Here is a 23134-nt window from a genome sequence, read left to right as displayed (position 1 = left end):
TTTGAAACTGATATTCTTATTGCTAACACGAAAATTAAAACAACAGAGAAACAACTTCACGCCGCCTTAAACTTCGACACTGCTTCTGCTTTTGTGAAGTTCACAAATGCATACCCTTTGTTCATTTTGCTCCTGCTCAATTTAGTGCCATTAATTTAGTTTCAAAGAAAGATATTAAATGTTGTACTATCAATCTATGACATTGTTATGTAACATATATATCAAAGCGAAAACAATTAAATTTGAATTGATATATCATCCATATTATCAATCGATTATCATATCTAAAAAGTTGAATCATCATTAGGTTGTTGCTCTTGCCTACACGCATACATCTATATAAGTGTATAGGTATGCAAATCAAATATTTTTTGATGTTGTCAGGTATATTAATCAAATATTAAAACTAAGCAATAGTGATAAAGTTTTAAACAAAAAATACAAACAAAAAACTTAATGGAAATCGATTGGAAGATATAAGAAATCATAGACAGTCTCTTCATCTTCCTCTTGTTACTTTCTTCTTCACAATACTCATCCAAGAACTGGATAAGCATCTCTCTCCTGCTTACATAATAATTATAAGATTCGATATACATCATCATAACATCCGCAACATAAAACACATTATTTCACGACTTTGTTTAACAAATACTCTTCTAGTGAATGATATATATTCATATAGATACGTACGTATACTTGTTGGGTATGTTTCTAAGCATGTGTATTGCCGTTGGACTCAGCTTGATACTGGATCCTCCTCCTCCACACCAGCTTATTACGGTGGTGTCTGCTGCCGCTTCCCCAGCCAAAACCCCATTTTCTACTGGTCGGTGGAGTGAGCTCTTGGCTAGGATTTTGAGAGTGAAGTGGAGGCAGTTCTTGTGTTGCCTCAAACCAAGTAGGGTTAGGATTATTGTACCATAAAGGATAGTACACAACGATTGAAGATGGAGGAGGAAGGTTAGTGTCGTAGGAAATCCAACAAATCCATCATATATGTTGGTCACACTGAGTATGCATCTTTAGTCCAGTGACCACCTCTATCACTAGAGTTCGACATCACTAGACTTCAACTCCATATGGGCCCATTATATGTGATAGACTTTGAATATGTTCTTCTCAAGAGAGAATCCAATTTACCTTTGTATTATGGCTCTCGATAGTGATTACCCCACCCCACTAGCACATCTTAATGGGTTAGTAATGCACTTCTTCCTTATCAAAATTGTTTGGATATCTTCTTTATATATTTCTTCCAATACTAGTTCGTGATGGTTTATTAAATAAATCAATAAAAAATTGGAGATATATTCAATGTAAAATGATTTGAAGTTATTTGATTTATAAAAGAACATGAGCACGAGAGAGTATTTCCACCAGTTTTTAGATTAAATTGATAAGAAAAACATAAAACAAGTAAAAAGAAGAGATAGAAAGTGACAATTGCTTCTCCTCCAAGAGACGCAAGTCTCTTAATAAAAAACTTTATTATATTAATCACTTTTTCATTTGACAATATTTTTCAATTGTTAAAACAAAGTTTGAAAAACCAATCACGGTTTCTTGCCAAGTCTAAAGAGTTTTAGATGATTTTAAGCAAATTTTAAAAAATTAATATGATTTTGTTAAATCGCTTTAAATTTCATTCAAACCTATGAGTTGTTTCTCTTTTTTTTTAAAATAATAGAATCCACACAAAAAAATCACAATTTAAAATATTTTTTAAAATAGTACTTTATATAATAACAATCTCAGAAACACTGATTTTTTTGTTTAAATCATGTTTGAATAACAACAAATTTATCATGTTAATAAAAATTACCTCAAATTTCTGATTAGACTGACAATCAATAAGCATATTAATATTTTTTGTTCATTGAGTTAGACTGACAATCAACAAACATAAAAAAAGATATTGATTCAGTACGGATGGCTCGTGGAAGGAGGGTTTTAATTTTTCAGGACAAGGTTGGTTCAGTACTCTGGAAGGTTTTGATGGTTTGTTGGGGGCTCGAAATGTGAGGGCTACTCTCTCGCCTCTCCATGCAGAAATGGAAGCATTATTATGGGCAATGGAATGTATGAAGAACTTGCGTCAATCTCAAGTGACGTTTGCAACGGATTGTTCTCAACTGGTGAAGATGGTTTCGGAACCAGAGGAATGGCCAGCTTTTGCAAATTATTTGGAAGATATCAAGATCCTGAGGGAGAGCTTCACCCGATCAGAGCTCATCTATGTACCACGGACGCACAATTCAAAGGCGGATAGTCTAGCACGCAGTGCTCGAAATCAATCGTCTTTCGTCGTTCACATGGATGCAGATCACCCAGTTTGGTTCACAGAGTCAGTATGAGTCTGTATTTTGATGACAAAAAAAAAAAAAAAAAAAAAAAAAGATATTGATTCAGAAAAAAAAAACACACATGTGCAAACGCGCCGTTTTAAGTATTCCAGGGCCGTATCAGATTCATTAGAAACTTCAAAAGCCCACGAAGACGAGATAAAGCCCAAACGTAACATAATGATCGTTAAAGGCCCATAGCAAAACTGAACCCCTAGTTTCCACTGAGAGAGTGTTAATCATCTTCTCTCCCTTTACCAATCTCCCCGGCTTGCGCGATTCTGCTTCGTAGCGCCGGACCGGAGACGATATTAACCCTAGCTCCGCCGCTCCGAGCGACTTCCACTTCATTCCAACAGCTCGTATTACTCGTTCTCTCTACGATGAACTGTGCAAGTAAATCTCTTTCTATTTCTCCCCCAATATCCCGATTTAGGTTTTTTAAAATTGATTAGTGACGTCACCACCGTCTTTGTTCCATACAGTTTCCGGAGAAGTTCCAGAGGAGCCAGTGGTTTCAACGAAGTCAGGTTTGCTCTTCGAGAGGCGATTAATCGAGAGGCATATATTGGTAAAGCTTGAAGCTTTTTTTCCTTTTAAGATTCAGATCCTGTTTACATTTTCAAGGCACCTCAAGTTGGAGTCTTTTTAGATTATCAATCCACTTGGTGATGGTTTGATGGAAGTTCTTTTTGACCTGTAGGATTATGGGAAGTGCCCGGTTACTGGAGAACCTCTTACCATTGATGACGTTGTTCCCATCAAAACCGGGAAGGTAGAGTGTTATTTTCTTTTGAGTATTTGATGGGGAGAACTGTTGAAGAACTTAGTTTAAGATGTTTCTGTTCCTCTGACCCATTCTGCAGGTTATAAAACCGAAGCCAGTGCATACAGCTAGCATCCCTGGATTGCTTGGAACTTTCCAAAATGTAAGTTTTTAAATGTTTTAGAACTTTGTTTCCGCCTTTTCTTTATGGAAGTTTCACGATAAAGTTCCCCCCTGTTCCTGTTTATGGTCGTGTAGAGTTTGGTTGGTAGCCTTGGATTGGAATAGTGTAGGGTTGGTTATTAGAATTATTCAAGTTTCGTTTAACTGAACCGTTATTATACTGATTATCTGCTCGTTTTCTGACTGTTAATCAAGAGAAATTTGTTCATTAGTTAGGTTGAATTAGACAAGGTAAATGCGTGAGAAGTTAATCTGTTTTGCTGCACTTCTAGGAATGGGACGGTTTGATGCTATCAAATTTTGCGCTGGAGCAACAACTGCATACTGCGAGGCAAGAGCTAAGTCATGCCTTGTATCAGGTAATTTCAGTTGTGCGTTTATGGCATGATTTTTATTTATTTATTATGTACCCTTGTTTTATTATCTTTAACGTCTCATCGTTTATTAAGCGTGTTTGAACAATTTTTGTAATAGTTTTTTCCTTCGGTTTGCAGCATGATTCTGCATGTCGCGTGATTGCTAGGCTTAAAAAAGAAAGAGATGAAGCGCGCCAATTGCTTGCAGAGGTTGAAAGACATATACCTGCAGCCCCGGAAGCTGTGACAGCTAATGCTGCTCTTAGCAATGGTAAACGAGGTATGATTGTATACCTTTGCTCAAGATATGTTAGCTAATTAGTTTTCTATCTTGTAACATGTTACAATACTCTTTTGTTGTTCAATAGCTGCTGGTGATGAAGAAATGGCTCCTGATGCGAAGAAGTTGTGTCCTGGCATTTCAGCTGAAATTATCACAGAATTGACTGATTGCAATGCTGCTCTTTCCCAGAAGCGCAAAAAGCGACAGGTACTGCATACTATTTCCCATCAGACTTTGATCATGTCATTTGAAAGTCGGATGGCAAAACCTGACGACTTGCAATTTATATGTATTGTTTTCTTGTTTGTAACAGTCAATTGTAAAACTGGAGGTTTATGATTTATGCTACTCAATATATCTATTTAGATCCTAGTATGTGTTTGAAACTTACAAGGAAAATATTGCTACTTCCTGCCTCTCTTCGCATGTTTTCTTCTTCTGTGCCACTCGATTCACAAATGTACTTTGGAGTTTTGTGTCTTGTGTTGGTTCCTGCTGTCTTGTTAATCTAAGCATTGTTTTCTACAGATTCCTGAAACATTGGCTTCAATAGATTCTTTGGAGAGGTTCACTCAGCTATCAAGCCACCCACTTCACAAGACCAACAAACCGGGCATCTGTTCCATGGACATCCTACATTCTAAGGTTTCTCACACTTTATTCTTGTCTGTTTTTGGAAGTCATTGCATAGCATGACAGGCAGACTTGTGTTCATGAAATATTTGCATACATCCTCAAGTCCTTGATTTCATTTTATTGTTCAGTGTTCAATTTTTTTTGGCAGAGTTTTTTAATTGTTCTCTTATATGTCAATAGGCGTGTGCGATAGTTTGTATTATGACATGTGATCCTTCGCATTTCTTTTGATATCCATTACACTAGTTTTGGTGTGCCAAAGTTTACCTCTCCTTATCCTTTTTAATTGGTAATTAGGATGTCATTGCTACCGGAGGAGTGGATGCAACTGCTGTTATCTTTGATCGCCCTTCAGGGCAGATCTTGTCAACACTGACTGGTCACTCGAAAAAGGTATTTAATTTTTCTTTTTCTTTTGCTATGGATTCTGTTTTACTATTCTCTGTGGCTTTGTCCTTAGTATGTGTTAACCCTTGTGTAGGTTACAAGCGTAAAATTTGTTGGTGACAGTGATCTTGTCTTGACTGCTTCGGCTGACAAGGTACTCAAGATGCATTTACAGATTTGAAATCCATTGTTTCAAATTTTTATGAATGGTGCTTGGTCATTGTATCTGTAGGAGTTTTGTTATCCTGCGTTTTGTTTGCCATTGTTCTGAAAAGTAGTAGCTGGCAGATGCATTTGCTTACTTTAAGTGTGAGAAGATAATAAGTAGCCTTCAAATCTAAATCTGTAGATGTCATGATGCCATCTTTGAAAAACTATGGTTCGCTTCGTAGAGTTATGATCACTCACACAAAAGTCATTGCGATATAAACATCACCATTTGTTAAATAGGCATCTTTATATTACTAATTTAGTGACTTACCTGCAGACAGTCCGTATCTGGCGGGATTCTGGGGATAGGAATTATGCTTGTGGGCATACATTGAATGATCACTCTGCAGAGGTAAGGATGAAACTGAAGAACTCTTACAGTCTGTTACATTTTATTCATGTTATTCATATACTTTTTGCTTGACATAGTAGCGATGATAATTTTTTTTTTCAGGTGCGAGCTGTAACTGTGCATGCCACAAATAAATACTTTGTGTCGGCATCTCTTGACAGTACATGGTGCTTCTACGATCTTTCGTCTGGCTTATGCCTTGCAAAGGTCCCTCATCTCTTTCATCAAAGAGCCAACTAATACATGTCTTCCTTTCTAGCTTTGCGTATATGCTATATTACAGAAACTATTCTATATATTTGGATTGGGTTATACTTTCTTCATAAGCATTGTCATATAAGCTCCTTTCATAAGGAGCCATTTTCATATATCTTGTGTTTATTCAGGTATCCGATGATTCTGAGAAGGTGGATTACACGGCTGCTGCTTTTCATCCTGATGGTCTCATTCTCGGAACCGGTACTTCTCAATCTGTTGTTAAGATTTGGGATGTTAAAAGTCAGGTAAAAAACTCTGGCCTTCAGGATTCTATTTCCTCTTAAAATATCAATATTTATGTGCACAAGACTTCATTTAGTTTGAATTATTTTGTTGGATTATAGGCAAATGTGGCGAAGTTTGATGGGCACACCGGTGAAGTTACCTCTATATCTTTCTCTGAGAATGGTTACTTCCTCGCGGTGAGTACTTGAACAAACTCCGAGACGTGAAAGTGAAACTACGATTCTGTGTACATTTACATTAATGCTGGTTTTGTGGTTCTGAAAATGTACAGACTGCTGCCGAGGATGGTGTTAGGTTGTGGGACCTGCGCAAGTTAAGGAACTTCAAGTCATTCTTATCCGCAGATGCAAACTCTGGTATGCAACTACTGTATCCCATTCTAGTCGTTTTGTTGATAGATTAATCTCCTCGTATAAGATCATGAAAACACTTTTTTTTGTGCAGTGGAGTTTGACCCTAGCGGATCTTATCTTGGTGTTGCTGCATCAGATATCAGGTGAGTGCGGATTTGATACTTGTGCTGCAATTCAGTAATCTGCACTTGGGTTTATAAAGTTTAACAATATGTTTGTAACGGCCGCAGATTATACCAGACGGCAAGTGTGAAAGCTGAATGGAACCTTATCAAAACACTCCCAGACCTCTCAGGCACTGGTAAGATCCCTTTCATTAACTCTTTCAAGGGTCACATATTATGTTCCTAATTCGAAAACCTTTTGAGCTTGCAGGTAAAGCTACATGTGTGAAGTTTGGTCCAGATGCACAATACGTTGCAGTTGGTTCCATGGACCGTAACCTACGGATATTTGGTCTTCCTGGTGACCAAATAGCCAATGCCGATGATGACTCTGCACAAGACTCCTGAAGAATTCGTTAGAAAACTCAGCAAATTTTCAAATGTTCATCTCCGGTTTCTTCTCTCTCTTCTGTTGTATCTTACAGTTTTCACAGCTATAAGGAAGATTTGTTAGTTGGCATAATGATCTTCTTCGGTACTTCTCTGAACTCAAACGATCAATCACACTTGAGTTTGCTCACTCTATTGTTCTTATTAGGTTCTTTTAATCTCTCTTTGTACCTTCAAAACCTGTACCAAACTGTTCTTTTTGTTTCCAAGGATCGAATCTAAATGAAATTAAGACGTTTATCGTTTTGTGTGTTTAGATTATAGTTTGCTTTTAGACCGTTAAGTAGCACAAACTAGCACTAAATATCTCCAAACACATGTCAAATCCTCTCTGACCTAATAGCCACAAAGACCTTTTTCTTCTAGATCGCCTGTGTACGAAGAAAGATAACTACTAAAAACTCTTTGCAAGAAGACATAAAATTCATCTCTCCTCCTAATATAGCAAACCTCTACATATCAAACATGATTTATCTCTCAAATTTTATATACAGCACAACCAAAAAAATGGAACCTACGATCGACTCCTTCTCTCCTCTCTCATCTCTCTGCTTCAAAGGTTAATAAAAAAACATCTAGAAAAAGAAGCTTAAGAAGCAATGGCCAATAACTTATCCATAGCATTCGGAGGTTAGCCACCAAACAATAACTGTCTAATGATTTATCCAATGGAGAATCGTCCACTTCTTATGGGGTTGATCAAGAACCTCGATATTCCAACTCCATAACCCTTTCATTTCTCCTAAAACTTCGACCACATTTCGTCGAACGTGACTGATTTTTAAACAAAAAAACATTGATTGTTGTCCACAAACAATGTCGATGTTTGCATCTTTCCAATTACTAGAGCTCAACCTAATCTCCGCTCAGGATCTAGCCCCCGTCTCCCGTAAAATGAAGACGTACGCGGTGGCTTGGGTTCACTCCGAGCGTAAACTCACCACCCGCGTTGACTACACCGGAGGAGCCAACCCAACTTGGAACGACAAGTTCGTCTTCCGAGTCAGCGAGGATTTCCTCTACGCTGATACTTCAGCCGTCGTGGTCGAAATCTACGCTTTGCATTGGTTCCGTGATGTCCACGTCGGCACAGTCCGCGTCCTCATCAGCAACCTAATCCCACCAAACCGCCGACCTGGATACCGAACCAACGACGAGTACCGCCATACTCCCCCTCCCGGAATGCGCTTCGTAGCCCTCCAAGTTCGCCGACCGTCAGGCCGTCCTCAAGGGATCCTCAACATCGGCGTCGGAATCCTTGACGGGTCTATGCGAAGTTTGCCTCTTTACACCAACATGGATTCATCTGCTGTTGGTTACAGAGACTTGCTCGGTGAAGACGATCCGCATTTGCAGAATCTGCATCTTAACAGCGCCAAAGGAAGCTCCAAGAACCCGCAATCTCCGTCTTCAAAGCAGAACCAATCCGTAGTCTCCAGGCCACCACCACCACCACCACCACCGGTTCTCCGTCGTACGAGGAGTGATACCAGCTCCATGGTTGTCTCCGATCTTCTCAGCAGAGCAGAGCGTAGCCGGGTGGCTAATAGGAAGCCCGTGAGCGCATTGCCGAGCAGCGATGACGAAACTGTACCTACAACGTCGGGACACCACACAACTACCGATGATTCCGTCGACGATTACGAAGCGCCTTACAAAACACCTCATATCCCAGGCAATAGATATGATGATTCGTATGAGGATGAGTTTGTGGATCAATCACCAAACGTGATGCCGATAAGAAGGGAACGATACGACGAGGACTCGCCTTACCGATCGTACGATCATTCACGCAAAACGCCGAGGAGATCGACGCCGGTGATCGAGAAGCCAAGGCCGCCGAGGGACTACGACCGCAGCAACCGCGCTTCTCCGTACTTATCGAGGCACGGGACGCCGTTGCGATCGAACATCGTCGCGTCTACTCCGATCAGATCTAACATCGTTGCATCTAGTCCTATGCGATTGACTCCGATGAGATCTAACATGGTTGCATCTAGTCCTATGCGATCATCGACTCCTATGAGATCTAACAACCTCGTTGGATCGACTCCGTTACGATCTAATATAATCGGATCGACTCCGATTCGATCTACCTACAAGGGAACGCCGATGAAATCGCCTCTACGGTTCGGTACGCCGATGAGATCTAATTTGGCGGGGCGATTGATTTTAACCGAATCTGAGTTAGGTCCGTCGCCTTCGGAAGTAGCGAACAAGATGGCGAAGGAGAGATCGCAAGCCAACGACACTGAGAGTTCGATCCTCAGCGAATGGAGCCTCGACGACGATAGCAACATTGAAGGTCTTCGATCGAAACTCGAGCGGTGGCGGACGGAGCTTCCGCCGCTTTACGATCTCGGATCGAGTCACCAGAGCAGCGATGTAGGTAGCGCGATTGTTCCGGCGTCGGCGAATGCAGGCGGAGGGAAGAGCTCGAGGCGGAAAACTCCGACGGTGAAGAAGAAGAAGAAGCATCAGCGCCGTCACACGGAAGGAGGAAACGGTCTTTTCTCGTGTTTTAGTAATATTTGTGGCGCGGAATGTACTTTCGTGTGTGGAGGCGGGTCGGATCATGACGGGTCGAAAAAGAAAGGTGGGTCAAAGCGTTTGCCGCGCTTGGCCTCTGCTGATAATTTGAGTTATGTGTGATTATTTTTTACATTTTCGTTTTTAAAACCGATTAATATTCTTTTAAGTTTTTTGGGGTTTGTGAATTATCTGGTCAAACCCTGTAATACAGATACCAGATATTAAAAGAATCCTGAATATTCAACAAGTGTTGGTGTGTTACATAATCTGCAATGTTACGATTCAAACGTTTGTACTTTATCAGTGTACAAGCGTGAAATCAGCTCCATCATTTTATACTGAACGTTTGATTACAAATAGCATTATCATGAATCTCCTTTTGTCTTTTCCTTATGATTTCAAATGATATTGATCCTCTCAAGTTGCTGCATGCATATTCTCAAGAGACAACACACAATTTACGGTACATAATACATTGGATCGATTATAGAAGTTTGATTAGTTGAGATATGCATAAACAATATATAGAAGTATTATCTTTTCTCATATAGTGTCTTGATTAGTTGTTGCATAGAGTGTCTTGGATATGAAACACATGAAACTACTTGGCAAGAAAATCCAAATATCAGACGCAAGAACAAAACAACCCTAACGGTTTATGCTCTTATTCAAACCAATTATAAGCACTAGCCACTCGGCTTGTTTAAAGCAATAACATGTCCTATTGCCAATCCAAACAACAATCCAGGCCAATACCCTATTGCTACTCCTCTCCAGTTCAACACCTCTCCTTCCTCTTCATCATCTACTTGCTTTTCCCATTGTGTTGGTGGCTCACTAGTCCCAAAGCAACTTTCCTGGAGAGGAATACCACAAAGCCCTGCATTCCCCTCAAAGGAAGATTCAGGCTGCCCACTAATCTGTGTCCCTTTTGGTATCTCACCCTTGAGTTGGTTGTAAGAGACATTTATGTAGGCCAAAAACGAGAGGGCACCAAGTTGTTGAGGAATCTCCCCCGAGAGTTTGTTTTGAGACAGGTCTAGTGACTCTAGTCCTGTAAGATTCGCAAAAGACATAGGGATGTGGCCGGTGAAAGAGTTGTTGGATAGGTTTAGAGCAATGAGTGCCGTCAAGAAACCAATAGATTCTGGAATCTGTCCACTAAAATTGTTTCCAGAGAAATCAATAGCTGTATAGAAAGTATTTACCATTTTATTCTCCATATTAAGACCTTTGTATTGCAAGTCCAAACCATAAAAATAGCTGTAGAGATCATTTGTATAGTCTCCCATATACATCTCTCCATCTCCATACATCTTGTTTGATGATGATCCACTCCAGTTCACAAAGTAATCTGGAGACAAACTTCCTGTAAACTTGTTGTCTGATAGATCAAGTATCCGCAGCTCAGGAAACCCTAAAGGTCCTTGAGGAGGAGATATAGGACCATGCAATGTGTTTGAACTTAGGGTGAGGACTTGCAAATCCGGTAAAACCTTAAGCCAGAAAGGGAATAAGTCCTTTATATTGTTGTGATCCACACTCAGAAACCTTAGAGAAGAACAATTCACAAGAGACCTAGGAAGCTGTCCGCGTATTCGATTGTATCCAACATCAAGTGTTTGTAGAGGAGAGCTGCTAGAGAATGCATTGGGAATGATTCCATGCAAGTTGTTTTTCCTGAGATTGAGTATTTTGAACTTACTAAGACACTGAGGAATTGCGCCGCTGAAGTTGTTGTAGGATAGGTCAAGAGCATCTAGGTAGCTTCGGTCGCAAGTTGAAAGAGGTATGTTTCCTGTGAAACTATTTCTTGATGCCAAGAAGAGTTTTATAGAGAGTGGTGGATCAGGAAGGGATCCTGTGAAGTTGTTGAAACTAAGATCTAGCATTGTAACTGATGACTTGTGAAGAGAACCATCAAAATCGTTGAATGAGTTGTTGTTTAGACTCACTATGCTCAACCGGGGAAGACTCCATAACCACTCTGGAACTTTCCCTTTGATCTGATTGTCGGAAAGGTCTAAACGCTCTAGGTTCTGTAAGGTCTTGAGAAACTTAGGGAACTCGTTGATGTTGCAGCCCTTCATCATCAACCGGTAAAGATTTGGTGGAACATCAGAACCTGATATCAGACTTGTTGTGGCCGATAAGATATTACCGGAAAGCTCAAGGTTCAGCAAAGATTTGAGAGAGGAGAAGTCTCTCAAGTCAATAGGGTAGCTAACGTTTATGAAAGAGAGAACAAGTTCTTTGAGGGTTGTTAACTTTGAGATAGGCTCTAGTATTTGTCCGTCGAAATGGTTATGTCCAAGGAACAAGTGCTCAAGCCTCGATGACGGCGAGGAGGGAACTTCAATGGAGCCAGTGAGATAGTTTCCGCGGAGATCGAGATGTGACAAGAGAGGTAGAGTGAGCAGCAAAGAAGAAGGGATGGTTCCAGAGAAGTGATTGTAGGAAAGGTCTAACATGGAAAGCTTGGTGAGGTTCTGGACTAGTTGGAAACCACCAGTGAGGTCGTTATGCGAGAGATCAAACTGGGTTAACTTGGTTAGGTTACTAAAAGAGGAAGGAACTTGACCTTGGAAGCCGTTAGAGGAAAGAGACAAAACCTCTAATTTGTTGAGATTGCTGAATCTAGAAGGGAGTGATGAAGAGGAAGTGAAGTTGTTGTGGGAGAGATTGAGGTGACGAAGTTGACGCAGCTCGAAGAGGATACTGTTGGCTTTGATCATTCCAGTGAAGCAGCCATTTGGTAGGTGTAACTTAGTGACCGCACCAGTTGTGTTATCGCACATGACACCGTGAAAGTAGCTGCTGAGGTTGCAACCCCCGGATTCAAACTCATTTTTGAACTGGAGAAGAGCTTGTATCTGGTCGGGACGACAAGCAGCAAGTCCAAAAACAAGAGGGTTTGTCATTATGAAGCTTGAGGCAAAGACACAACAAAGAAAGTGTACCAAGAGAATATGCAAACGCAGAGATGACATGGTGAACATGGAAACGTTTTAGACGAATGATAGTATGCAAGAAAAGATACAGAGAAGATGAGTCTGACTAGTCTACATATATCCTTGTTTAGTGAAGACGTGGAGCATGTCTAAAGTCAAAGTCTTTGGTAGAATATATGGTGGAGAAGATATTGTCCAAGAACCGACCAAGTGGCGAAGTTGAAATCAATGTTGATATTGATATTATCTCCTAACATATTTTGTTGTAGATTGACATTAGTTTGAACTATCTCGCCTATGTTCACATGTGGTCAACATTTGGTTTGATTGATTGGAATAGTCTGAGACTCCCAATTAGAAATGTAGAAACAAACACAACAGATAATAAAAAGGTTTACAAGGTCTCGTGTGCTTGAAACAACTAAAGTTAGACTGATTTTGAGTAAAACTTCTTTGGGAGACTCTGCTTCTGCCAGAGAAACGTCAAGCACTAATGTTTAATATGTTAACACATTTGATATCATAATACAAAACCTACAAAATGATATAAAATAAGCTTCAAATATTTACATTGTAGTCAGTGTTTTTAAAACCGGACCAGAAACTAAACCAGATAATTTTTTATTAATGATTCAATATGGTTCCACCGGGTCAAACTTGGTTCAATAATCTGGTTTAACATATTTTTACTGTGTAGATTTTAAAGTAATGTTAGTAAATATGAGAGATAATTAAAATATAAATGAATTTAAAACATTAAACATTATAAATATAAATTAATTTTATGTTTATATGGATGATTTAGAAATTTTTGATAGTTTTAATGGCTTTTATCAGTTTAATAACTCTGAGATCTAATCTAGCTACATAATTGGTTCATGGTCGAACCAATTATTAGACCCAACCCGGCTATGTAGCTGGTTCATGGTCGAATCTGGTTCAACCACCGGATCGGTCCGGTTTTAAAAACACTGATTGTAGTATAAAAAATAAAAGCCATAGTATATGATGCAATCTCTATAATATTATTTGAGAATTCAGTTTCCTACCTGTCGCGTTCATATTAATTTTTACGATGATTAATTATATAGGTACCCTTAATGAATTACAATTATTAGATAGTTTCCTTTTCTTTAGTATTTTTTGTTAATTAGATTTTAATTTAGTTTTCTTTTTTATTTTATCTAAATAACATTTATAATAAAAGGAAATCTTATTAAATTAATTTTCATTTTTATTTAGGAGTATCTATTAATTAAATGTTAATTTAGTTTTCTTTTTTTTTCTTTTTATTTTTTCAAATAAAATTAAGGAAGCATTTATAAAGTTTTAAAACAACATTTAAAAAAAAAATATATGTAGGTATTTTGTCTGCATTTACGGACTTAATAATTTTACAAAATTTTGTCAATAGATCTATTATCAATTTAAAAACCATTAAATAAATATTTTCATGCTTTTGAAATATTTAATAATTAATTAAATATTAATGTTAAAATACAATGAAGTTTTTCTAATAAAATTTGGATTCTTTCAATTGTTTCTTCCACAAAGTGTCGGTTAAATATGTTGCGCCTCTGGGTCCATTATAACGGTGTTCTAAAAGGTCGTCCATAAAGTGTTTCATATGGCGACATTCCAATGCTTCCATGATAGATATTGTTTAGTTCTTTGGTTTCTCTGACAAGTAGTTTCCTGTGTTTGTAATCTAGCGCCATGTGTATACAAGACATTCTGTTGAACAACTTTTTCTTGTTTCATTATGTCAGTGGAACACATAAATGATCTTGGGCTAGAGCATAGTAACTAACTAGAGATTCATTTGAGGGATCCAGTAAGGGAGTTATGGTGGTGTGAAGGCTGCGGGAGACTTGGGACGAACGTAACGTGGTTTTCTAGTGGATATATCGTAGGCAATCATCTGCAAAATAGATTGAGTTACGGTTTACATCAATCACCTAGTCACTTAACGCTTATAATAGTTACATCAAATTTCAAATGTTAACATTTTGGAAATGCAATGGTATTATGGACAAGAGAACACATGAAACTAAAGTGGAGAAGAGTTGACATTTTCATTAATTAAGCTACAAGTGGGGCCATAGAGTTACAAACGAGTTCGAGAGAAGTGGCATTGCTAAATGAGAATTCGGCCAAAAAAAACCTGAACTTTACACGAATTGCCAAAACAAACATGAACTTTGGGGCTGGCCAAAAAAACACCAAACTTTCATTGACTTTAGAATTAATTAACAATGTTTTCGCTGACTTGCCAATTTAGCACGCCGTCAACAAATTTAACAGAAATATTTGACGTCGTTTATTGTTGACGTTAAGTAAAACGACGTCGTTTTCAAATGAGATGAAACGACATCGTTTTACACGATTTGAAATTAAAAATATGTAAACCCCTGGATTTGAACCCAGGTTGGTTGGTCAAATGGGAAGTTATTTTACCACTGGGCTACTGACACTTTCAATGTACTTACTAACATGTTTACTTTTATTTGGTACATATTAAATATAAAAAATTCTCTAAAAACTTAATAAGATCTTTAAAATTCCAAAAAATTAAAAAATAAAGAAGATTTTTATAAAATTAATTTAGAAATTAAAATTAAAAATAAGATTTTATTTTTCTTTCTAAAAAATTAAAACGAACTTTAAATTCCAAAACATTGAAAAAATTAAAGAAATTTTTTATAACATAAATTTTGAAATTAAAATTGAAAATAACATTTTATTTTCTTTAAAAAAAATAAAAAAAATTATTTTCCTTTAAAAAAAATAAAAAAATCTTCCAAAAATTTCATAAAATTAATTTTGAATTAAAATTAAATATTTGTTTTTCTTTAAAAAATCAAAAAAATTCCAAAATTTTCATTTTTTAAAAAAAAATCCAAATTTTTAAAAATTATAATAAAATGCAAAAAATTAAAGTTAGAATTATCAACTTTTTATGTGTGTATAATTAATTTCAACTTTTAGCAAATGTATTAAAAAAATTGAAAATTTTGGAAGATTTTTTATTTTTTTGAAAAGAAAAAATAAAATTTTATTTTCTATTTTAATTTCAAAATTAATTTTATAAAAAATTTCTTTATTTTTTCAATTTTTTGGAATTTTAAAGATCTTTTTAAGTTTTTAGAAAATTTTGGAAGAGTTTTTATTTTTTAAAAAGAAAAAGAAAATCTTATTTTTAATTTTAATTTCTAAATTAATTTTATAAAAATCTTCTTTATTTTTTTAATTTTTTGGAATTTTAAAGATCTTATTAAGTTTTTAGAGAATTTTTTATATTTAATATGTACCAAATAAAAATAAACATGTTAGTAAGTACATTGAAAGTGCCAGTAGCCCAGTGGTAAAATACCTTCCCATTTAACCAACCAACCTGGGTTCGAATCCAGGGGTTTACATATTTTTAATTTCAAATCGTGTAAAACGACGTCGTTTCATCTCATTTGAAAACGACGTCGTTTCACTTAACGTCAACAATAAACGACGTCAAATATTTCTGTTAAATTTGTTGACGGCGTGCTAAATTGGCAAGTCAGCGAAAACATTGTTAATTAATTCTAAAGTCAATGAAAGTTTGGTGTTTTTTTGGCGAGCTCCAAAGTTCATGTTTGTTTTGGCAATTCGTGTAAAGTTGAGGTTTTTTTTGGCAGAATTCTCATTGCTAAATACAAAAGGCCCAATAAAACAAGATAAGAATGGCTTATAGCCGCCATACACGTGGAGAAGAAGTTTTTTCTTTTTTTTTTTCTTTTAAAGAGAAGAAGTTTTCTCTTAATTCTTTCTTTCCGAATGAATAGAAGTTTAATCTTTCAATAAAAGAAAAGAGTATAATAAAGTCTCAGTGTTGTCTGGAACCTCTCTCCTCTCGTAGAGAGAGATTTTTCTCTCAAAACCTGCAACCTTCTTACCAAAAAAAAAATCTTTCAGAAGGTTTCAAAGTTTGTTAAGAGGATGAGAAAGTTTGCTGTTTTTTTGTTTTTGGTTTCCGGTTTCGGTGTTCCCGACCGGCTTTGCCTCCGGCGTTGCATCCTCCGATGATCGTCCGACTTTTGTCTCTGGGAAGTGGTGGCTTTCTTAGCACACGCTTCGCCGGCTTCTGTTTCCAGGATTCGGTGGCTCCGTTAGCGCCGTTTTCGCCGGTTCAGTTTGATTGTCGATTCAAGTTCTTCTCTCTCCCACCGATTCTCGATCTACCTCTTCATCGGAATCAGATGGATCGATTGAAGACGGTGATATCTTTTCTAAATCGATGATTCGGTTGCGTTTTGTTTCTGCGATGCTTCTCTGCATGGGTGGTTCTTCACTGAATTGTCTCTGCCGATGGCGGATCTCCGACGTAACCTCTCCGGGGAAGGAGATGTTCCAGTCTTGACGCGTGTTTTCGAATCGTGTGTCGATCTGACACGTGGTGGTTCGTGGCGTTATCCTTCTCGACGGTTTTTGCCTCTATTGGACTGTCGACCCATAGAGTTTTGTAAAGCTGGCCCGTTTGTTTAGGTCTTTCGTTTTTCTTTTGTTGGACTTTGCCTATTTGGGCTTTGTTTCCTTTTATAATAATAAACAGATGACAAAAAAAAAAGAGTCTCAGTGTTGTCTTCATCAACCTCCCCCAAAACGTCCCTCTGTCTTCTGCTTCTCTCTCTCTCCTTTGTCAGCCCATAAAAATCAAATCTTTTTAGTCGTTATTGTCGCTTCAAATCTCTCTTTGATCTTTTCATAAAGTTTTACATCTTCAAAGTAACTTCTTCTTGCAGAAATGAAGTCCGATGGTGTGGTGTCTCAAAAATCCGAATCTGTAAACTCTGTTGCAGAAATGAATGTTCATCTGTATGGAGTTGTTGAAAAAGAAGAAGAAGCAGAACTTTGGAAGGAGATGGCTTTTGCTCTAGAATCATCCAAGGTTAAGGTTACTTCTTCTACATAGACAAACAATAGCTGCATACATCTTCTATAATTTTTGCCTATTTTTTTGGTTAGGTAACGGTGGAGAATTCAAAGGGTAATGATTTCAATCTAAAGGAAGAATGTGAGCACTCATCTGTATGGAGTTAGTGAAGAAGAAGAAGAAGCAGAACTTTGGAGGCAGATGGCATTGGCTCAAGAATCATATAAGGTTATTTCTTGTACATAGTTCCAACGTATAAATTCAACTTCCCATGCATAATGTGCTTCTCTATGCGTTTACTAGCTTTCGCTAGCTGATCTTCTTGACTATGTTCTTGGTTTAGGTAACGGTGGAGAACTCACAAGATAACGATCCCAAACAAATCGAAGACTGTGAGCACTCTTTCATCTACAAGGATGATGTTGGAGAGGTGTGTTGTGTTTGTGGACTCATCAAGACACCAATCGCAAGCATAATCGAGGTTGTGTACAACAAGGACGACAAGTTATTGCTTTAGAAGCTAATCTAACGTCCTAAACACGAGTGAGTGGTGAACCATCCTCTCTATTCTGTTCCTCCATTATTTGTGTACTGGAGATTGACCTTCGAATCCAAACGATACTACATCAGTGCAACTAAACATTACGATAAAAGTATAGATAATACCGCCAAAGAGATCATATTTATATGCGGTCTTGTGTTCTCGTTGCCACTGATGGAAAAGTGAACATGCCTTCTTTCTTTTTCTAGGGATCGAACTTAATAACGAGTTCAATCTTCGAGCAAAAAAAGTCTTCTACCTCTTTGTGATAAACATTATATCCACTATAAAAGATATCATGGTTCTGAAAAGAAAAGAAATGTTGCCAGAAGTTTTGAAATTTTACAAGAGACTTGCCTATTTTTGAGTGGTAACTCATTATATAAGAAGATAAAAACAAAACGGTATACGTCATTCTATAAGAGGCAGAGATATACACTAATGGGGTAAACTGACACTCACGCAAGAAATACGATTAATATCCCAAATCATGACAATGAAGCATTGAACTAATCAACCAACCAACTAGATCTCTTCGAAAAACCTACTACACCACATTTTCCGGTATTTATTCGGATGTAATAATTAAATTATGAAAATATACGTAATTGGTTTAGTTTGGTAAAATTTATCTCTTTAATTATATACTCAAAACTTAATCTCAATACAGATTTTGTTTGTTTACTAGTCAGCTCATCATATGTACTATAAAATTCAAATTATAATCCAAATAAAGTGATTAGTATCAGCAACACAACTATACACAAATTTATCTTAAACCCAAACACATGTAAATAAGACAATCATAGATAAATTCATAAAACCACTTTGTTTTTAGGAAAATACCAGAAAAAACTTTGCAAAATACTCCATCTGTTTTATATTATTTATCGTTTTAAAGTTTAAATTTTATTTTATTTTAAATGTCGCTTTATATTTTTAATGTAAAATTTAATAATAATATTTTCTACTTTATTTTTCTATTAATTGAAATATGGTTAGGTGTATAGGTAATGATGTTTTTATTTTAAAAATATGCAAAATTAAATATCTTTTAATATGTGTGTATAAACCTAAAACGACAATTAAAATAAAACCGAATGAGTACTATTGAAAGGTTTATTTAAAGTATTTTTAGTAACTTTTTTTTGTAAAGAAATTTTGTTTTGCATGCAATATTTAAACGCAACACACATAAAACAGTGTTAATTTTTTTAAAAAAAAACAATGGAGACCTGAGACAAGGCAAAACACATTACTAACCACATTCTGCGATTAAGCTCCACAAAGATTTGAAATGTTTTTTACATTTCGGAAATGCCATTGTGTAACAACAACTAGAGTAGAGAGCAAGTTTAATAAAGTCAAAAAATTTCAACAAAAATAAAAGTTTAATAAAGTCTCTGTACATGAGGATACTCTTTTGTCTTTATCTATCTCCTCCCTCAGTCTGCTTTCTCCTTTTCTCCTTCTCTCTCTCTCCATTGCCACCCCATATTAACTTCTATTATGGGAAACGAAAATTAAAAAAGCTTCAACCTTTAACATTTGAAAAACTCAAATCTTTTAGTCCTTGTTACTTGAAATCTATCTACTTTCTACACAAAGCTTGCATCTTTAGCTCTTTCACAATCACACAATGGTGGGTACTGATCACTCTCTACCATTCTCAACGGCGAGGAACTTGCGTACGTCTATATATACACACACTTACACTCTCTTTTGCTTGTGACCCTTTTTGTTGAACAACAATGGGTTTTGATTCTTCTTACACCCACCCACATGGGTTTGGTTCCTCCTGATTGTAAACTTTGACATAAAAATCGTATCTTTATTGGGTTTGTTTGATGAAATGAACTTCTTTTAGTGCAGATGTTGAGAAAGAAAGAGATGGATTCATGTCTGATTTTTTGTTTAACTGGTGAAACACAGCTTGGATTTTGAGGTCGGAGAGCAAGAGGATTAGCCAATCAGAACTCGCCAAGCGTCCTGACCCGTTCTTTCTACCGGATCTACTTGATGGGTTTGAAGAGAGCAAATACGGTTGGCTTGCTGATGATGTTAAGAGGCTTTGTGAGCTCAAAAGGAAACTCTTGAACGGTTCTGTCTCAGTGGAAGAGACAGAAACTAGTCAGAAGAAGGAAAAACCAGATGATGTGTTGTCTCAAGAATCAGTAACTGTAAGCTTTATTGCATAAATGAATGTTTTAAAGTTTAACTCTTTTTGTGATTTGAACTCTGAATACATGTGTTGTGAAGATTGGAGATTGCTCAGGATCTGATGCAAGTCATAACGAGGAGGATTCATCAAGTATTCATACAGATGATGACAATGGAACTCATCCATATGGAGTTGGTGAAGAAGAAGAAGCAGAACTTTGGAGGCAAATGGCTTTTGCTCAAGAGTCATCTAAGGTTTTGGTTACTTCTTGTACATTTTAACCAACAGTTTCTATGTTCATTTCTTAGCGTTTTTCAGCTGTTTTTGTTTGCCTATTGTTATAGGTAACAGTGGAGAATCTACAAGACAACGATCCCAAACAAGTAGAAGACTGTGAGCACTCCTTCATCTACAAGGACGACGTTGGAGAAGTCTGCCGTGTTTGTGGACTCATCAAAACACCCATCGAAAGCATCATCGAAGTTGTCTACTACAAGGTTAGTAATCACACTGTAATAAACTGACAACTTGAATCTTACTTTCTTCCTTGATGTATAGCCAAAGAGATCAAGAAGAACTTACACACGCGAACAAGAAGAAGACACAGAAACAACGAGGATGGACTTCACAGAAACCCACTCTAACAACATCTTAGGAGACAAGATGTTCATCCACCCAAGGCACGACAACGAGATGAGACCCCACCAAATCGAAGGCTTCAAGTTCCTATGCAACAACCTCGCATCCAACGAGCCAGGCGGGTGCATCTTAGCACACGCGCCGGGCTCAGGCAAAACATTCCTCCTCATCAGCTTCCTCCAAAGCTTCATGGCCATGGATCCGCAAGCCAAACCGCTGATAGTCCTCCCAAAGGGGATCATAGAGTCGTGGAAGAGAGAGTTCACTAAATGGGCGGTGGAGAACATCCCTCTCTATGATCTCTACAGCGTCAAAGCCGATTCAAGAAGACAGCAGCTCAAGGTGTTGAGAGAATGGGTTGAAGAGAGAAGCATACTCTTTCTCGGTTACCAACAGTTCGCCAAGATCATATGCGATGATAGCATTAGCATAGATGATGAGGTTTCAGAAGATTGCAAGCGTATTCTCCTCGAGAAGCCGACGCTGCTTATCCTCGACGAGGGACATACATCTAGAAACAAAGAGACGAACATGCTTATCTCACTCGCACGTGTAAAGACTCGTAGGAAAGTTGTTCTCACGGGGACATTGTTTCAGAACAACGTTGAGGAAGTGTTTAACATTTTAAACCTAGTCCGTCCCAAGTTCTTGAAGCGTCATAGAGAGATTGTTTCTCGCATCATGAGCAAGGCGGAGATACCTAGCGGCAAACATATGAACCAGAGTAGTATTGAAAACACTTTCTTCGCTGCGGTGGAGCTTACATTGAGTAGAGAGAGTTCAGCTAAAGCGAGTATGATTAAGGATCTACGCGAGATGACACGTCACGTCTTGCATTATCACAAAGCGGACTTCAAAGGGTTGCTTCCAGGGCTTAGTGAGTTCACTGTGATGCTCAACTTGAGCTCACTTCAGAGAGATGAAATCAAAGGCCTTAGGGAGATGGATCTGTTCAAGCAGATCTCTCTCGGTGCTGCTTTGTATATACACCCGAAGATTAAAGCCTTCTTGGAGGCAAACCCTTCGAATGGAGAAAAGGGTTTCGCTGATAACTTGCTGAAGAAGCTAGATACCTTGCTGAAGAAGATTAACGTTAAAGACGGCGCCAAGATGAAGTTCTTCCTCAACCTCGTGTCTCTCTGCGAGTCAACGGGTGAGAAGCTGTTAGTCTTCAGCCAATACATCATCCCTCTCAAGACTCTCGAGAGGCTCATGACCCTGACGAAAGGCTGGAGGCTTTGGAAAGAGATGTTCACGATCACAGGCGACTCGAGCAGCGGGGAGAGAGAGGTGTCCATGGAGAGGTTCAACACCTCTCCGGACGCTAAAGTGTTTTTCGGATCGATCAAAGCATGTGGAGAAGGGATATCATTGGTGGGTGCGTCAAGGGTGCTGATTCTTGACGTTCATCTAAACCCTTCGGTGACTCAGCAGGCTGTGGCTAGAGCTTATAGGCCGGGGCAGAAGAGGAGAGTGTTTGCGTACAGGCTTGTGGCTGCGGATTCGCCGGAGGAGGAGAGTTTTGAGACGTGTTCGAGGAAGGAGATGATGTCTAAGATGTGGTTTGAGTGGAACATTGAGTGTGGAGGAGGAAGAAGAGATGAGTTTGGGTTTAGGGACGTGGATGTTGATCAGTGTGGTGATGTGTTTCTTGAGACGACCAAGATGAAGGAAGATATCAAGAGTTTATATACTAGGTGAAGTAGTTAATTTGATAACCAAGTCTAACCGGTTTAAACCGGTTTCTGATTTTTGGGTAAATCAGAGTAGAAATTTTATTTTAATCTGAATTCTCTTTTGGGTTTGTGAGCTGAACGTTGTTATTTTAGTTTCAAGTTTATATTTAACTAAATCGCATTCTAATTAAATCAAACTATGTTTCAGTTGTGAAGACTCTTTACCAAATTCCAAATACACTGTATAACACTCTAGTTGGTACAGTTACATCTTGTATACCGGTTAAATGTAAACCGAAATGTAGTCTTTAGTCTAATTTGGCTTGCCATAGTTCTTCACTTCTTCTGGTTGAACTCAAACGTAGATACAATTTTAAATTTACAAAAACATATTCTATGGCAGAACCAGAAGAGAAATACACTTCGGTTCACTTGAACAATCAAACAACGAGAGACCACTAATCTGTAAAGAATTAACAACGACATCTCCATGTTGTTCATCTCTAGAGAAATGCATCACAGGTGGTGTCTCTGTTTTGCAAACAAGAAACAGAGGATATGAGGGGCAAAAGCAGAGCGACCTTTGACTTAACTCTGAGACTTAGCCTAAGGCGGAGAGTTCCAATGAGGTTTTAAGCTTATACAATGCTGTCTAATTGATTTAGACTATTAACCAGTCGCTCTATCAGCAATGATGTGTATTTGGATGCTGGTTTCACTTTACTCAGCTCAACTCAAATCAAACAATCCGTAATGTTTAAAAACATAATCAAGTCTTTCTCTGAAGTTAACTTAATCT

The 23134-nt window shown here is 37.8% G+C and overlaps 4 protein-coding genes across 4 annotated transcripts; 3 read left to right on the top strand and 1 right to left on the bottom strand.

Moving 5' to 3' along the window:
- Nucleotides 1-2514: 2514 nt before the first annotated feature.
- Nucleotides 2515-7172, top strand: LOC106447146 (pre-mRNA-processing factor 19 homolog 2-like). Its single transcript, XM_048778416.1, has 18 exons — nucleotides 2515-2741; nucleotides 2831-2916; nucleotides 3049-3120; nucleotides 3212-3274; nucleotides 3567-3653; nucleotides 3789-3930; nucleotides 4019-4140; nucleotides 4462-4578; nucleotides 4867-4962; nucleotides 5051-5110; nucleotides 5444-5518; nucleotides 5621-5725; nucleotides 5905-6021; nucleotides 6121-6198; nucleotides 6294-6378; nucleotides 6467-6518; nucleotides 6606-6676; nucleotides 6751-7172. The coding sequence occupies exons 1-18, from the start codon at nucleotides 2729-2731 to the stop codon at nucleotides 6885-6887; spliced, it is 1578 nt and encodes a 525-aa protein (XP_048634373.1). The 5' UTR covers nucleotides 2515-2728; the 3' UTR covers nucleotides 6888-7172.
- A 220-nt stretch (nucleotides 7173-7392) lies between these two features.
- On the top strand, nucleotides 7393-9673 carry LOC106447145. Its single transcript, XM_013889012.3, has one exon. It carries the CDS (start codon nucleotides 7746-7748, stop codon nucleotides 9579-9581), a length of 1836 nt encoding a protein of 611 aa, XP_013744466.2. The 5' UTR covers nucleotides 7393-7745; the 3' UTR covers nucleotides 9582-9673.
- Nucleotides 9674-10105: 432 nt separating this feature from the next.
- Nucleotides 10106-12541, bottom strand: LOC106447144 (receptor like protein 27-like). Its single transcript, XM_013889010.3, has one exon. It carries the CDS (start codon nucleotides 12458-12460, stop codon nucleotides 10148-10150), a length of 2313 nt encoding a protein of 770 aa, XP_013744464.2. The 5' UTR covers nucleotides 12461-12541; the 3' UTR covers nucleotides 10106-10147.
- Nucleotides 12542-19324: 6783 nt separating this feature from the next.
- LOC106448818 (protein CHROMATIN REMODELING 35) lies at nucleotides 19325-22729 on the top strand. The gene is made up of 5 exons (XM_013890648.3): nucleotides 19325-19547; nucleotides 19792-20039; nucleotides 20119-20274; nucleotides 20365-20517; nucleotides 20579-22729. Exons 1-5 carry the CDS (start codon nucleotides 19499-19501, stop codon nucleotides 22358-22360), a joined length of 2388 nt encoding a protein of 795 aa, XP_013746102.2. The 5' UTR covers nucleotides 19325-19498; the 3' UTR covers nucleotides 22361-22729.
- Nucleotides 22730-23134: the final 405 nt, after the last annotated feature.

This window comes from Brassica napus, chromosome A4 (assembly GCF_020379485.1).
Source record: "Brassica napus cultivar Da-Ae chromosome A4, Da-Ae, whole genome shotgun sequence".
Lineage (NCBI taxonomy): Eukaryota > Viridiplantae > Streptophyta > Magnoliopsida > Brassicales > Brassicaceae > Brassica > Brassica napus.
The sequence above is the reverse complement of the archived record's forward strand: the minus strand, read 5'-3'. Positions and strand labels throughout refer to the sequence as shown.

Coding starts and splice junctions, on each gene's coding strand:
- LOC106447146 (XM_048778416.1), top strand. Junction 4,141..4,461: donor AGAAGCGCAAAAAGCGACAG/GTACTGCATACT, acceptor TGTTTTCTACAG/ATTCCTGAAACATTGGCTTC. Junction 5,726..5,904: donor CTGGCTTATGCCTTGCAAAG/GTCCCTCATCTC, acceptor GTGTTTATTCAG/GTATCCGATGATTCTGAGAA.
- LOC106448818 (XM_013890648.3), top strand. CDS start 19,499: ATGGTGGGTACTGATCACTCTCTACCATTCTCAACGGCGAGGAACTTG. Junction 20,040..20,118: donor TGTCTCAAGAATCAGTAACT/GTAAGCTTTATT, acceptor TGTGTTGTGAAG/ATTGGAGATTGCTCAGGATC. Junction 20,275..20,364: donor TTGCTCAAGAGTCATCTAAG/GTTTTGGTTACT, acceptor CTATTGTTATAG/GTAACAGTGGAGAATCTACA.
- LOC106447144 (XM_013889010.3), bottom strand. CDS start 12,460: ATGTTCACCATGTCATCTCTGCGTTTGCATATTCTCTTGGTACACTTT.
- LOC106447145 (XM_013889012.3), top strand. CDS start 7,746: ATGTCGATGTTTGCATCTTTCCAATTACTAGAGCTCAACCTAATCTCC.